Genomic DNA, 16,787 nt, shown 5'->3' with positions numbered 1-16,787 from the left:
CAAGAAATATTTTTCCGTCCAGATTGACCGAAGAGTCCTTCCCTTCCTTCGGCTCATTTTCTTTCAGCCAGTTGGACAAAACCTGTTTAAGGAGGCCATCAGCAACTCTTTTTTTATTCCACAGCTACTGACACAGGAATATGCTGTTCCTCTCCCCCCTCCTTCAGCTCCAAAGGACATTCCAGTCTTTTTTTCTCCTTCTTTTCTTTTTTATATTAGACTTTGGAAAGCCTTTAGTTTATCTATATGAAGGTTTTCCTAAACTGTCCCCACGAACTCCTGTTGGAGAATGGGGTATCAGACATTCAGATTTAGAACGTGAATTATTTGAACCAACTATTTTTACTATTGTCTGCTAGCCACGCGGTGGTTTTGCTCAGCTAAGAGTGCAGCATCTTCAAAGCCTCAAAATTCTCAAGATGCCTCAAAGGAGAGTCGGACATGTTTGATGGAGCTTCTGAAGGAGGTGACTGCATGCAAAACAAAGAGCTCCACGCCGCTATTTTAACGGGTTTTCAATTCTGTTGCCAGGTCAGCAATGCTTCTTCCCCCAGTGTCACTCAGAGATGTCAAACCCCACAGCTGCGTTGGGACAGGGAGCGTTTGTTTTATCAAGGAGGACATCACACGGTGCAGCTCTTTCCAAGCAAATAAATTTATCTGCTGTTTGACAGCACGGATTCCTCAGTGGCATTGCTGAGTTGTGCTACCCGGGAGGCTACTACGAGTGCACTACACACATGACTCCCAGCTATGAGTTTGACAAACATCCTTAACCATTTTATTTTTTCTTCCTGAGGCTTGATAATCCATCAAACTCACTGTTTGTAATGTGCTGCACAGCCCTTTGGGAAAAGGTTTTGATGCAATAAACCAAATTGCTGTTTATGACAAAGAATAAACAGGAACATGGACCTCAAAAAAATTAATTACAAAATTAACGAAACAAAAAACCCCCTATTTTTTCAGAACAATTCCCCTTCAAAGCAGGAAATGAACCTTTGAGTGAGGATTTAAGCATACGCTTTATTTCAATGCACATCTTCATCCAACACACCTGGAAGTCACCCACTCTTCCTAAATAATAAACCACTAACACCTAGTTACGTGTTCCTTCCAGCATCAGTTATCCAAGGACCATTATCTGCAGGGATCACTTTTCCTTTACTAGGCAGGGAATAGGAGTGAGGCAGATGAGATGCTGGTCTCCAAGGATCCCAAAAAGGGTAACAGCAATGCTGGGAACAGACCCAAGGCCTCCGAATGCTGAATCAAGCCATGCTGCTGCTCTGAGTCATCCCAGGAACTGTTTGCTGAACACGATAGAGCTTTTCAGAAGTTCCACATGCTGTGTCAGCAATTTGGGCACGAGAAGCGACTCCAAGTGCTCTAAGGTCAACTCATCAGCCCTGGCACTGACCCGTTCATCAAAGCCTGACGGCTGGAAGCTGTTATTTCTGGATTCTGCCTACATTTACAGTAGTGAAGATTACTGGGAGATTAACGATCTTGCTCCCAGTGGGTAATCCTGCAGCAGGCACCATGGGCAACACACCTCCCAGCCTCAGCTGCTGTGTTTTGACAGCAACACACTGGATTTTTTCTACAAAAAAATTTTGGCTAACGGATGAGCAGCACTTTAAAACACTTTCTTAAAGAGTCCGCGGCGAAGGTAAAACAACCTATTTTTACTTTAATTTTGGCTGTAAGGATTGTTTTTAGCTCTCTCCAGTGATCAGAGATGCCAAAAAGCTTCAGTGAGTGATCTATGTCTTGGATGTGACACAGCATTTGAAAGAGGCGTATTCCTTACCTTTTCCAGGAGGAAACTGAAGCTAAAACTGCATCCATTTATCAATTACGTACCCTGTGGGATGACTTAAGCACTCAGGAGAAGTGATAGATGAGGTATTTTAAGCAGAGATAGCACACTTTACTGCCCTTTCTGGTAGTCTGCAGAGCTTCAGATTTGCAAGGAATACAATGACTAATGCATCCTGAACAAAACCAGAGCTGGGCATTGCATTCCTTTCAAGAACTCCATGTGGAAGAGGAGAGTATCAAATCTTAGTATTTATTTACGCAGCACATGCTCCCTGCCTGGCCATCTGGGTGCAGCAGGAAAGCAGACAGGACAAGACAGTATCTGACACAAAAAGCCAAGCAAAACACATCCTGGTAATAATTTAGAACAAAGACTTTTCTTGCTATTTTCCTCTCCGAAGTGGGAGCAGGTGACAGGAAAGCATTAACTGCTCCCATCCTCCCAAAAGGTGTAGGAGGAGCAAGAGCAAACTCCCTGGATTTCAAAGCAATAGAAGGGCACCTTCCCACCACCAAAGAATTAGGCTTAAATCTCAGTAATACAATAAAATTCAAGGTGTAAATCTCGTGTATGTAAGTGACAGTGTTCCATATATTCCATACAAACCACTCCTGCCATAACAGCAAGTAATTTGTGTATTGCTCCAAAGGCTATGGTCTACTTTGGAGAATTTTCCAATAAATTCCCAAGTGCACACACAGCAGTAACACTCAGCCTGTGCCTTCCCCAAGTACAGTACCTGCCCTTTTCAAACAAAACACCGCTCAAACACTGGGCAACTTTGTTCTCAGTGCTGAAGAAAAGACACAATTATTTCAATAATTGTGCCATATCCTAACATTTGTAATGAGAAAGTAGGATGGCTGGGAAAGACAAACCCTCAGAGTAACAGGGAAGTGTATTTGATGTAGTGGGAGTTTCATTTTAGAGACATAACCTTCCTGGGTAATAAACTCCTTCCAGAAGTCTCTCTTGAGGCTCCCCAAGTGAGCATTTGAACACACGGATTTTCCAAGCAACATCAAGCAGGAGAACTTCCAAGGAGTCCCATTAAAACGGATACTTTCCCAAGGACCAAAAAGCCCTGACTGGGTGTTTCTGTACCTGCGAGGCCAATCTCCTCATGGCCTCCTCCTGGCGCCGGCGCATCTCGGGGGTCCCCGGGCAGCTCCCGCTCGTCAGGGACGGGTGGGCAGGAGGCGGCTGGGTCAAGGGCAGCTCTCGGTTGGCATCCACATCTGTCCAAGGAAAGAGGTTAGGAATTGCCACAGGACAAGCACTAACATTATTATAGACCAGGCAGCTGCTGTTTTCTATGCGTGGCAGTCAAAATACTTCCCACAAAATACTCTGGTTGGGATTTCACGGATTTCCAGGCCAGAGGCTCCTCAAGAAACTTCTTTTGGAAGCAGGAAAGGACCACTAAGAAAAAGCCTTGAAGCTTGTCTTATTCATCTTCCCCACCATAATTAGATCGACTTTAAAATAATGACAATAATGGAGTGAACTGGGCACTCTGGAAGGCTCTGCCTTCAGGTTTGGTGGATTTGAATGCAGAGCTCTCCTGCTCTGCACTTCTGCCAACAGACCTTCCCTTGTTATGAACAATCGCTGGTTAATTTGGTTCCAAGTCCTCCTTCAGCACAGACAGCCAATTTTTCTGAATTACAGGCCTGTTTTCTAACATAAATAAATGAAGAGTCCCAGCTAACACAGCCATCTGAAGCCCATTAATTTAATCAGGGGGAGAGGAGCAGGAGCAGCACCAGGATCTGGAAAAGGCTTGCAAGCAAATAATAAATTATTCTGGAACCACCTCTGGCAAGTTTAACTGTGTTCTAGTGCATTTTATCTCCTTCTTTTGCCTGGCAAAGCAGAAATTGGCTTTACCAGCAGATTGCTACAGAAGCTCATCCACCTGGCCTTTGTGGGTAACATTCCCAAACCATTTTTATTTTCACTCCTAAGTACTCATATGGAGGATTTTTGAATGACACCACGACATGCAGCACTTGGTGATGTCTAATTACCAATTGTTTTAAGAACAACACCACTCTGAAGTGCAGTCTGTGCTGGCAGAGGATTCTCCTGACTGGATTGCTGCAGTGCATCCCTGAGCTTGACTGAAAATAATCATGCAAACAATGACCCATTTAATGGCAAACAACAGAGGAGGTTGACTGCTGCTTCCATAATTAAACCCTGAATGTGTTAGAATGAGGCACATTCTTGATTCTGAGCATAACACCACTGTCACCTGTATTAATTTTCTGAGACAGGAATTGGAAGTATGAAGCTGTATTGAAGCCAGTTTAATAACGGTGACTGCACAACTGCCGTAGCAGAGTCAGACCACCTGATTAGCACTTATTAATTAGCATAGATTTAATAAGCATAATAGAGTCTTTTTCAGCATGTGGAAAAAAAATGACAAAGAAACTTATCACAAAATCAGAGATGCATCATAGAATATCCTGAATTGGAAGGGACCTGCAAGGATCTTGCAGAGTAATTACTATCTTCTATAGCTAGACTAGTTCTTGTGATCTCTTTAGGAAATCAAGTCAAATTAATTATTGATTCTGAAGGTTTCCATCCTAATAACTAACAGTGAGGAATCATTCAGCTTTCAACTTCATGGACATAGCAGAGTGAACTAAACAATGTGTTAGGTGGGACCAAGGATCTTCATCATCTGTGCGTGAAGGGTGCAGGGCACCTCGTGTGACAAATCCAGCTTTTAGTCCAGAAGTCCACAGTCATCTCTTTAATGTCCACCATCATCCTAAGCAGACTGGGGACACACACTCGCAGCTGGTGCACTGCAGAGCTGTAGTTAAAATATAGAAACAAGCTCTGCCCTTCACTCACATTGTTCATTTAACTCTGACAAGTGACACTACTCACCATGCCAACCGCTGGTGACATTTCAGCTCTTCCGACAGGGCAAGAGCACAGCATTCCAGTAAACAGATTTAACTACAGCTTCACTGAGGTAAGTGACCTACATCCTTAAAGATACCTTCAGGTACCTAACTCAGTATTTTTAGTCCTGTCTTACTCGCTTACTGAGCGCTGAGTGATTTTAAAATGTTGTCATCTTCACCTGCAAACCTGCCAGCACATAATGATGGGAATTGGATGGGACCAGAGGAGGCAGAGCAATCCTGGGTCCTGAGCCTACATGGGCTCGTTACCCACATGGAATATTATACCGTGATTCAATGAGATAAACAATCCGTATGGGAAGAAGAATGCACTGGCATGGATTCATAGTCATAGAATACCAGCTGCCTGATCCAGCTGGAGATGGCATGAGCAGGGGGATTGGACTACATGACCTTTAAAGGTCACTTCAAACCCAAACCATTCTGTGATTCTATGATTCGAAAATTTCTCCCAATCAGAGAAAGTCTGTGATGTTTCTAAGCCAGACAAGTCAGAGACAGACTACTCTGACTCTTCAAAAAGCAGCTTTGGAACAGGAGCAGTATAAAAGCTGCCTGCAGCAGTACCTAGAGGGACTCCAAGAGAGCTGAAGAGGGACTTTACACAAGGGCATGGAGTGATAGGACAAGAGAGAATGGCCTCAATCTGAAGGAGGGTAGATTTAGATTAGGTATTAGGAAGAAATTGTTCCCTGTGAGGGTGGGGAGGCCCTGGCACAGATTGTCCAGGGAAGCTGTGGCTGCCCCATCTCTGGGAAGTGTCCAAGGCCAGGCTGGATGAGGCTTGGAGCAACCTGGGCTAGTGGAAGGTGTCCCTGCCTATGGCAGGGGGTTGGAACAAGATAATCTTTAAAGTCCTTTCCAACCCAAACCATTCAGGGCTTCTATGACATATTTCTCACAGGTCCTTCCCTTGCTTGACAACAAAGACTAAGCTGATTTCTTGGGCCTGAAGAGAAATGGGGTTATTTCAGCCAAGAGCATTCTAAAAGCTGGCGTAAAAGCTCTCTGAGTTTTGGAGACCTCCGTGCTGCTGTCCTTACGTTTCGGAGAGGCGTGGGGGCTGTCGGAAGCGATCTGCCTCATCCTGGTGCCGTGGCAGCTGAGCGCGACCAGCCTGGAGATGATGGCGGTTTTCCCGAAGCCGATGTTGCCGACGATCACCACGCCGCGGTTGACGCTGCTGTTGGAGCTCTGCAGCTGCGCATCGATCTCGTGGAACACCCAGTCCCGGCCCACGAATACGGACTCAGTGGTGATGCTGGGCACCTCGAAGAGCAGCGGCTTCAGGGAGATGTCAGGGGGTCTGTAGGGTGCGAAGCGCACTGGAAAGGGAGACATGGGGAGAACATCAACACCCATGCCAGAGGGGAAAGCAGAGTTTGGAAATGGATGTTTTATCTTGCACAGAAATCTTTCCGTTGCAAAAGGTGAGAAGAAAACACAGTTCTGTATCACCCACAGTTTGTTGTGGAAGCATCTGTCTCATCCACGGTATTTTCCACCAAAAGAGTTGAGGATATTACAGTGAGTAGCTTGAGCTGGAGAAATATTGTGGCTGAAGAAATTAATTTTCTTGCTTAAATCAACCACAATTAAAGGCCCTGGGCAGAATGCTGCACTCTGCACAGCACCTCCTGGAAGACAGGATTGATGGTTCAACGTAGACACACACATGTGTGTTCACCTGTTCAATCCAATGAGCCCACAACAATCTCAGCACCTACAAGTGTTAATTCAATCTAAGCAAAGTTATTTCAATTCTTCTAAAGTAAGTAAGTTAAACCAGATTGCTGTCAGGATGTTCCGTTTGGCAATTATAACATTTTCTCTTTTCACAAGGAAAAATGATGTTTTAAAGCAACATAAAGTTATCAAGAAGAGTAAGAAATACCACCCCAACAGACCACCTGTGCTGGTGCTGATGAAAGACTGCACATTCTGTAGAACCCAAGCAACAAATTACAATAGAGAACTGAAACACTGCCCACCATATGCAGCCAGGCTCTTTCCTGTGGCTGAAAACTTCAATTCAAGCAACCCAGATCTGGGTGTATTATGTTAAATTAAGCAAATGTCCTAGTTTATTTCCTTTACTTGCTTTAGACTGCAACTTTTGGATAGTAGGGAAAATTTCTTCACTTAAAGGGCTGTTCAGCCCTGGCACAGGCGCAGGGCAGTGGTGGAGTCCCCATCCCTGGAGGGATTTAAAAGCCATGTGGATGTAGCACTTGGGGACATGGGTCAGTGGTAGCCTCAGCAGTGCTGGGGGACTGGTTGGATTTGATGAACTTACAGGATGCATTAAGGTAATGATTCTGTGATTCTTTCAAATGTCATCTTAAACATCTACATCCACTGGGATGAAACCAGTTCCTATTTTTCCAGGCCTCTGTGCCTAAAAAGGCTAAACTATTTTTTAGTGTTTCTAAGAAGCACCCAAAACTGTCTTACCCACAAGGCAACAGTATCAAACACATACAGTGAGGAAAATCCCTTCAAAATTACAGAAACAACTTAAGGAAAACAACCCACTGCCATATTACATACACAGAGCAACAATATACTGGGGGAGTGGGAACCATCCTCTCCTCCATCCCAAACCTCAACCAAAAATCTTGGTTCTTCCCACCCTGCAGCACTGTTGACATTTGCTTTTTGGAGAAGAAAACCCACAGTACATCTCAGCCATCAGCTTGTGCCATGGGTTACAGAAACCTGAACAGCCTCAAATCCCCAGGGATGAAAATAGGGAAAACAAAAATTGCCTTCCCCATCCTATTAAAAACCTGTCACTGGGATGAATCCTTGCTCTTAGTGTTGGGATTCCTCTACTGCTCTCCTGCTTAAAATAACTGATTTAACAATAAATAGTAGAAACAATCTCCCATTTAGTCTCTCTCACTGAGATTTTGGAACACTGGGAACAGACAGTGGGCTGTAACGTGTCCCCCAGCACAGGGCCAGGAATGTCTTCACTCTTTCAGCCCAGTGTCAAGACTAGGGATATTAAAATTAAACCCAAGTTTAGGATTTCCAGCTGGAAAAAAGAGCTGCTATTTGTAACAGCCCAGATTGATGCAATTTCACAGCAATAGGTGCAAAATGCAGCATTTCAGGGAAGAACCTCCCCCTGCATATGCAATGACATGAAAATATTTCCAAATAGTGATGGTTTGCTTTTTCACATCTTCTTCTCCTTCTCTTTTTAAAAACAGCACAGCACCTCAACTAGGATCAGAAACAAATTCCAAAAAAGTTGAAACGCTGCTGCTATTCTCATACAACTGTCACAAAAAGGGGAGGGAAAAAGAACAAAATGCAGAAGGAAAATATGTAGTGCTATAAGGGTTTTAGAAGTGTGTCTGGAAAACAATTTGATTCTGTTCCTACAATAAAGTTGAATGTTTTGGATGCAATCACTGCAAATTACACAGCCTTGGCAAGCTGCTGCCTCTGAACATATGGAAATTTTGTCTGTCAAACTTTGCTTTCTTCACTTACTGCCTGCTAATGCACTTCTAGAACTGCCTCAGCAGCCAGGAGGATTTCATTACAGACTGCCATCCAGAGCTCACAAATCCACTCTTTGGGGGGCTCACGTGTTTGGTACAAAGCCCAGCCAGGCTGTACCAGGTCAAGCGTTTTGGGTGAAAACCCAGCCTGTGCCTTCCAGCTCCCCAGTTCCTCACCCTAAGATGGTGGGCTCAAAAAAAAAAAAAAATCCCCTAGAGAACAGGAAAGTTTCATGTATGGCCAAAAGAAACCCCTCTTCTATGCACAGGGGAGAATAAACCAGTCTCATGGCACAGGAACAACCTAAATATATCCCAAATGAGCTTTCTTGGTCATTTACTCATCTGTGCAACAACAAATGATGGGGCTGAAGCATTAGCCTGGTGATCTGCTGCAGACTCAGGGCTGCCACAGTGACAACTTAAGCATGTGGTCAAAGACTAAGCTCAGATTAAAAGAGGGATGTAAGTTGAAGGGTGGGCTGAAATCCCGAGGACACGGAGCAAATTGAGCTGGAGCTGCCCGGGAATAAACAAAACACCAAAATGTCAGCCCTGGCTCCTCTTCTCATTGCTAACGTCTTGTTTGTGGAATTTGCCACAAAGAACCACAAAAATTTCCCCTCTAAAAAGGCTTTTCAGAAGTCAAAGGGCTGCCTGAATATGGGCATTGTGAGCATTCCTACAAGCACTGGCCGAGCTGGCGGCCCCGTCACTGCCCTGGGCTCCTTCCCCACTGGCACACTGCAGAATGCAAGGGGGAACTGCAATCCCTGACCTTGATCGAAAAAATAAGAAAAAACAGTAGTAGTCTCCACAGAATTTCTCATTTTTAATACCTTATCAAAGCATTAGGCCCAAGGAACCAGCTGAGAGCTGGGGGTGTTCATCCTGGAGAAGAGACAAGAGGAGGCTCTGAGATGACCTTACTGCAGCCTTTCAGTGCCTAAAGGGGCTCCAAGAGAGTAGGAGAGGGACTTTGGACAAGGTCCTGAAGGGACAGGACAAGGGGGAATGGCCAGAGGGCAGGGTTGGATGAGATACTGGGAAGGAATTGTTCCCTGTGAGGGTGGGCAGGCCCTGGCACAGGGTGCCCAGAGCAGCTGTGGCTGCCCCATCACTGGAAGTGTCCAAGGTCAGGCTGGACAGGGCTTGGAGCAACCTGGGCTAGTGGAAGGTGTCCCTGCCCATGGCAGGGAGTGGAACGGGATGGTCTTTAGGGTCCCTTCCAACCCAAACCATTCCGAGATTCTGGTTTTCCCAGGGACATGGATGAAGTGGCTGCTGTCCGAGCTCCCCACTCAGACACCCCCACGACTGGGAAGCCCCAAGAGCTCCGTTGTGCTCCTACCTCGCAGGTCCTGCTGGGCCCGGGCGCTGGCCACGCTCTGCCGCGGCATCCGCAGCGACGTGCGCAGGGGAGTGTGTCTCTGCTCATCCAGGTAAGCCAGATCTTCCAGGTGGGCTGAGCTGGTGGCTGTCACAAGAAAGCAAAGAACTACATCACATCTGGCTTCTGGATCTCATACTCTGGTTATTGTATTTTTCGTTTTTTAATGAAAATACACGGCGACGTAACTACCTTGAGACAGCAGAGCTGATGGGCACTAAGTCCAATTTCCCCTAGGAATTGGTATTTGCTCTGGTTTGGTCTCCTGTTGGTGCTCCCAAATAAAAGAAGATATATGGAAAATGGAGACATGGAGTTTCTTGTATCTGATCTCAGTTCTGCCAATCACAAACTCAGTCATGTCTGTGCAAAGCTGACAGGGACACTCAACATTTCCTACAGGTGAAAGACAACTCACCAGTGCAGTTTATGCTGAAGCCCACAATCTCATCTTCATTTATTTTAGAGGTATTTAATTTGGATATTAACATTTATGTGTCCCTAAAGGCAGAATTAGTGGCAGAAAAACTAAACTTTCAACAGCCCAGCAAAAATACATGAATAAATGAGGAAAATGTTATCTGAACTAACGAAGATAACTTTATTATTCCAATGTGACTTGCTCATGGGAGAATTCAGTTTTCTTTACAATGCTGGAATAAACAGGAATAATTTACTGCTCTCTGCTGAAGGTGCTATCACTACACTGATCAACACAGTTGGGGCAGACAAGAACTAACACTGGCCACAAAGCTTCTGCCATGGTGATGATTGGAAAAGAGGAGAAAATGTGGCTTAAAAAAGTAATTTGAATTCCTTGTATCTGAATTTACCCACTGTTCTGCCATTTCAGACCATTTTCAGCCAAGGCATTTACAGACTATTACAAAGCAAAGAAACTTCATTGCATGAAGTCATCCTCCCCATTATAAACAGAAAACTTTAAAATAAGTCTGTGCAGATTACCAGCTCTGGTGTTGTTCTGATAAGCATTTCCAAAATTCACATTAAACATTTACCCATAGAAATCAGTACTAGGCTGCCCAGCACTCTCTATCCAATACTGCTTTTATTTCTTCAGTTTTCGGTCAATTACCATAACAAGATTATTATTTTAACTTGAACTAATTCATTAAATGACTTCTCCAAAGACTGCCTGTGAAGCTGACATTAATGATTTACTGTGAATTGGCTAAATATTTTGATGCAGCTCTTCAGAGTTGCTCAGGGCACCGGACTTTGGATCCTTCCTCCTTGTGACCCAACACAAGATGCAACACTTCAACAAAACTGGAAGGCAGAACATTTTGAAACTAAGAGGAACACTTTTTTCATACAATTCTTAATGACCATGTAAACACCTTTATAAGATGGTGTTGCAGTCAAAACATAAGCAAGATTCAGAGACCTGGGGTGGGGAGAAGGGGCTTAAACTTGTCAGCAACTTTTAATGCTGTTCTTCAATTGCCTAAATTCTCTATTTTAAGGAAGAGAGTAAGAGAGAAAGGGACAGAGGACAAAAGATAAACAGGAGGAAGAAGTAGAAGAAGAAGGAGAAGGAGAAGGAGAAGAAGGAGAAGAAGGAGAAGAAGGAGAAGAAAAAAACCATCCTGGTCTGTTTTTAGACGTTCTTCATGCTCTTCTACTCATGCAAAGCTGATTACATGCTCACTGTGAAGGACTGATTAAGGATGAGATGCTGCAATTAGACAGAAGGGCCTTTAGCAGGGACATGGGTTATTTTCTGTTAGCTTTGAGTCCTCAACCTACTCCCAGCATTGCTCTCAGGGTCACTCCTGGCCCCCAAAATGTGCCTTTTGCACGGCAATTTCTGTCCAATTTTGCAGTGTCACTAAGCCAGAGGATCTGCAGGGGAAGAAGAAGAGCAGGTGTCACTACAGCACACCCAGGCAGAGCCAAAGTGTCCCAGGGATACCCAGCGCCGGGACATGAACCATCATCTTGCCCAGGAGGCTGGTACCACGTCAGGCAGGCTGGGCCTTCTTGCTCCAGCCTTCATCCCTACATCCATGCCAGAGAGTGCCTCCACAGGCTGGACAGGGCTCTGGGCAGTCTGGTCTCGGAGACGTCCCCGTCCGTGGCAGGGGATAGACCAGCCAGCCTTAAAGCTCTCTCTCAACCCACACCATTCTACTGCTCTTCAGTCTCTCATTCAAATCAAGGAAAGACCATCAAGTCTGCTTGCTCCAAAACAATAATTGTTCTGTTTCCTGAGAAGAACTGCAATCCTGACAGTACCTTTGGTTTTTCTTTTAAACTGTTAAGGAGTCTCCATTTCCACCTCTATCCTGTTTGTGAGATGAGCACCAGCTGCAACCCCAGATGCTTTGCAGAGGTGGACTGTGTCTTTCTTTTTTCTCTTGGACTTGTTTTTCTTTTTGCTCTTCTCACTGCCAGAGAAGAGCACAACGATGGTCAGTGGCCTGATTCACTTTGGTCCTGCAAGAAGTGAGGAGATATTTCTCAGCAGCCCAAAGACAGGCTCCCTTCCCATCTTCATCATCATCACCATCTTCTACAGCTGCGACAGAGGAGACTCGATGTCTACTGCGAGATCCATTGCAGGTTTTGCCATGGGTTATTTTCCCAACTGTCAGTCCAACTACCCTGCCACAGCTCAGACTGATGAACTGAGATTTATCTTCCTGGTTTAGAACTGAGAAATAATTAAAGAGGTCTAAGGCCAGAGGAGCCAGAAGCACTTTTTCCTGAGAATATGCCTCGGTACTTCAAAAATTTTGCAAGATCAATTTATCTTAGAAAATATAATATTAAACTGTTGAAAGCTTCCCCTAAATCCTGAACCATATCCTACATAATGAGACACAGTGACTGCAGATAAAACACCACGGAGGGAATAATTTCCTCCTCAGAAATAGTATTTGCATACTGCAGATGCAATTCTCCCAGGGAAACAGCAAACAGTGGAAGATAATTCAGTGCCAATGCACTATTTGAGCAACAAACACAAAGCAACCTGACCTGAAATAGAGATTTGGTGACCTAAGTAGGGGGTGGACTCTGCAGAGGGGATCTCTGGGGGAGATGGGGAGAAGACGGGAAGGGCGTTGCTCCTCTTCTCTGAGTGAAGGGATTCAGCTCACCCTGAGGTCATCTTGTTCCAACCTCCTGCCATGGGTGTGTTCTCAAACCCACAAAATTTATAGGCATTTCTGCAAATCCTGCCCTCAGGTTCAACAATAACGCTTCAAAGTTCCAGAGGGCAGGGTTAGATGGGATACTGGGAAGAAAGTCTTCCCTGTGAGGGTGGGGAGGCACAGGTTGCTCAGAGAAGCTGTGGCTGCCCTATTTCTGGAAGTGTCCAAGGCCAGGTTGGAGAGGACTTGGAGCAACCTGGTCTAGCGGAGGGAGTCCCAGCCTATGGCGAGGGGTGGAACTGGATGGTCTTTAAGGTCCTTTTCAATGCAAACCATTCTGGGATTCTGTGATTCTGTTAATACACTGTTCTAGTGGATAAAGAATTTAAGTTTGCAACTAATGATATATTTGCTGCTATTTTGTATTCTCCAAGAGGAAAAAGAACAGAGCTGGTACTATATAAGGGCATTTTAATTCTCTATTAATATTTAAACAGACCTTATAAACCATGCATGTGGTCTGAATAACACCAGATTTCATGTTTCATTTCACAGGTAATGGAAATAGAATGGGACATTTGTTGTGTACACGGAATGCAAACTTCCATAAGAAATCTGGGTTCGTTCAAAAATCTGAATGCCCAACTCCAATGCCAAGGGTCTCCCTTAGGCAGCACAGTTCCCCTTCCCATTCCAAGTCCGTGCTTTGCCAGGCTGGCTGCCCAGGCAGGCAGCAGTGCCCTTTCCAACCCATGAGGGCTTAATTCCATAAAATTACCTGATGATGTCTGTACTCTGTGTAGTAACTCAGCATTGCTCACCATGAGGAGCTGGTGTGCAAGATGTGCTCCCACTGCTCCCACAACTGGGCTTCTAAAAAGGGCCACATAAGTGGTAATGCTTGAATCTCAGAGATTTACCAAGACCTGGATGTACTCTACCAAATCTATCATCCCATTTTGGTATTCACGTTATGCAACAAAGAGCAAGATGAGATTAAGTGTAGAATCATGGAATAGTCTGGGTTGGAAAGGACCTTAAAGCACATCCAATGCCACCCCCTGACATGGGCAGGGACACCTCCCACTAGCCCAGGTTGCTCCAAGCCCTGTCCAACCTGGCCTTGGACACTTCCAGTGATGGGGCAGCCACAGCTGCTCTGGGCACCCTGTGCCAGGGCTTCACAGGGAAGAACAGGTTGTAAGAACTACTCCCAGTTGTAAACTGCTCAGTGACAGCAGGGACATGACACATTCAGTGACTGCACTTTGTAAGCTGCTATAAAAAAGGATATTTCTGTGCTGTTTTGGAAGATATTTGGGGAGAACATTAAAAAAAAAAAAAAGCTAGAAAGAAAAAAAGGAGGAAAAAAAAGCCATCAGGTATAGGTGCTGCTATGCTTTGCTTCCCAAGAACAGACCGTTTGTATACAAATTCAACTGCATTTGAAAACAAATAAGAGAAGATGAGCTTGTTTTAGCAAAGCTGTGAATTCATGATTACCTTAAAATGTGGAATACTACCTTAAAATGTGGAATACCATAGAATACCACTAAAGGAAAGGCAGCTTTTTGCCCCACTCCCAGCTACACTTTGTCTCCACACTGAAGACCTCGAGGCTTACAGTTAATACACCTGTTTTCTGATGGGTTAATTTCAGCTGGATTAGTCAACTAATCTGGTTTATCAAGTGGCCACCCAATGTGTGTCACTGGAGCCAGGACATGGAATCGGCAGCTCAGCATTAACTCTTTGAGCAGTGTCACATTTGAGACAGACTTAAACCAACCCTGAAACTACACTTGTCTTCCCTTTCCCACCATTCAGGCACAAAGACAATGAGGTTAAACTGTTTGGGGAAAACCACCCACATAAATCCATTACCTAAATCCCATAATTTTCTGGTGCCATAAGCATTTGGACCTAATATGTGATAATTTGATGATAAAACGTTAAGCCAAATCTTGAATTCTCATCATAGTTACCTCCATGATTAAACCTGGGACATGAACTGTGTTAGCTGTCATAGTACCTAAAAGCAGCAAAATCCCTACCAAAAAACAAACATCCAGAAGGAAAAGTTGTTCCTGAACTTTGCTGGATAGATAGCGTCCTCTTGAAATAATATTTGCCTCTAAATGCACCAAGCAAGTCAACAACTGCCAAAGACAATTAAATCAACACACATGTATTTAAATTTATGGTGCCCAGCCTACTCTGTTTGCTTTGGAAGGTGTTTACACAGTGTCATTTATAAGGAAGTCATCTAAAGTAAGCAGGCTACGCAAGTGGAGTTCTCCAGTTTTTTCCTATCCCCTCTTTCCAGTCTGAAATACCAGGTTTTCAGTCTGTGCTGCACCTCCATGCTCCGTGCTTATACTTCACCATCTATAAATCTCATTTCTACATTGCTTTTAGGTCTGTGACTGGCTAAAGTGGGATTAAAAAGGAAACCTAATCCAGTTATGCAATGCAGCCTGGTTCACCAAGGGATGCTGATTTAACAGACAATATCCCAGGCTCTTTGGGCTATCTCTCAGACTCATCTCTGGGTCTTCTGGAAGTCTGAATTCAAAGTGTGGATTTCTCCATGTATCTACACAGACACACAGACAACACATTTTACCCCAGAGAAGTTACCCAGCAAGGAAAAAATATGGGGCAATAAAGGAACAGGGAGTAATTCCAGGCAAGCAGCTTTGCAGCAAAGCTTTAATATTTCTAATCCCATCTCTTTTTTCTGCTCTGCTGTTACCAGCTTCAGGGGGACACTCAGCAGGCTGGTAAAAGACACCAATAAGGTATGGCACAGCAGCATTTAGAAATGTTTCAAAGAGCAGACATGAATTTAAATGAAAATAATGTTGATTTTATGCCAAGACAAAAAATGTAAGTCAGTAGCAAATGCCAGGTGCTGTGAGGTGTGAGATGTTTGGGGCACAGTCCACCATGAGAGATGGAACCCAGAGCAAATCCTCTGCAGACAGAAGGTACCAGCACTCTCTGAACTCCAGAGCTCTTAAGATCTTCAGAGAACATTGGACACTTGATTTTACTTGCAATGAATCCTTTGAAATAGTAGAAATGGCTACGATGTCTTGGCACCTTAAACCCAAGACATTTGCATTGTAATGACAGCAAATAATCTGGTTTTTTCTTTTTAAATTATATTCCCCTGTAATCTTGTTGTACAATTTTGAAAGAAAGGGATCATGAACTGCTGAAATAACCACAGGACACCATCAGAAATGGTCTTCCACACAGGAATTCTCCATTTAGAACCAATAAGTCAAACAAAAAGACAATTTTCATGATTCTTAAGGACAATGACTCCAGAAAGGAGATTTCTTCTTGGATAAGGAAACACAAGAAGGGCTGTGACATCCACGTGCCGTGTCTGGCTCTGACCTAAAGGCACAAACATGAATTTCTTACCTGCCACTGAATTTGGCCGTGGCATAAGGTAGAGAGGAATTGACTGCACTGATTGGGACAGGACGGTCTCCAGGTTCCTCTCGGGGATTTTGTTGAGGCTGTAGGTGGAGGCTGTCATGTTCTCGTCCACACGGTACAGGCAGGAGTCCATGCTGGATTTCTGGGATTGCCAAGGTTTCAGGTTTCCTCCAGATCCAAGTTCCTTACTGCTTTCCCCTCCATATTTAGTACGTTCCACATTTTCAGAGTAACTTGTCAAAGTAGCTTGAAGGAAGAAATTATAAACAAAATGAGTAACAAAGCAAGAATGGCTTGAACACACACTGCTCAATGCCGAGCTGAGCCATGCAAGAATCAAAAATTCATCATATTTTCCACATCCACATAAATCAGAGATTATGGATTTTAGTTTAACGATACTGTTTCTGCTTAAGGCTTCTAAAAGAACATTTAAGCTCTAATGTTTTGGCTCATACCATTAAAAGCCATTTGTAATTACAAAGAGTATTAAAAATTCTGTGCTGCATTGTATTCAAATACATCATTCCAGAAAGA

At 44.2% G+C, this 16,787-nt stretch overlaps 1 protein-coding gene across 11 annotated transcripts in view; it reads right to left on the bottom strand.

Annotated features, from left to right (window-relative positions):
* TANC2 (tetratricopeptide repeat, ankyrin repeat and coiled-coil containing 2) overlaps positions 1 to 16,787 on the bottom strand; it is a 195,997-nt gene that overhangs the window by 56,605 nt on the left and 122,605 nt on the right. For all 11 annotated transcript variants that reach the window (XM_032091741.1, XM_032091740.1, XM_032091744.1 and 8 more), the window contains 4 exons: positions 16,233 to 16,496; positions 9,640 to 9,765; positions 5,817 to 6,098; positions 2,930 to 3,063 (listed from right to left, as the gene is read on the bottom strand). In XM_032091741.1, the coding sequence (XP_031947632.1) occupies positions 2,930 to 3,063; positions 5,817 to 6,098; positions 9,640 to 9,765; positions 16,233 to 16,496 (806 nt within the window). The remainder of the gene's footprint in view (positions 1 to 2,929; positions 3,064 to 5,816; positions 6,099 to 9,639; positions 9,766 to 16,232; positions 16,497 to 16,787) is intronic.

Source organism: Corvus moneduloides, chromosome 26 (assembly GCF_009650955.1).
Source record: "Corvus moneduloides isolate bCorMon1 chromosome 26, bCorMon1.pri, whole genome shotgun sequence".
NCBI lineage: Eukaryota > Metazoa > Chordata > Aves > Passeriformes > Corvidae > Corvus > Corvus moneduloides.
The sequence above is the reverse complement of the archived record's forward strand: the minus strand, read 5'-3'. Positions and strand labels throughout refer to the sequence as shown.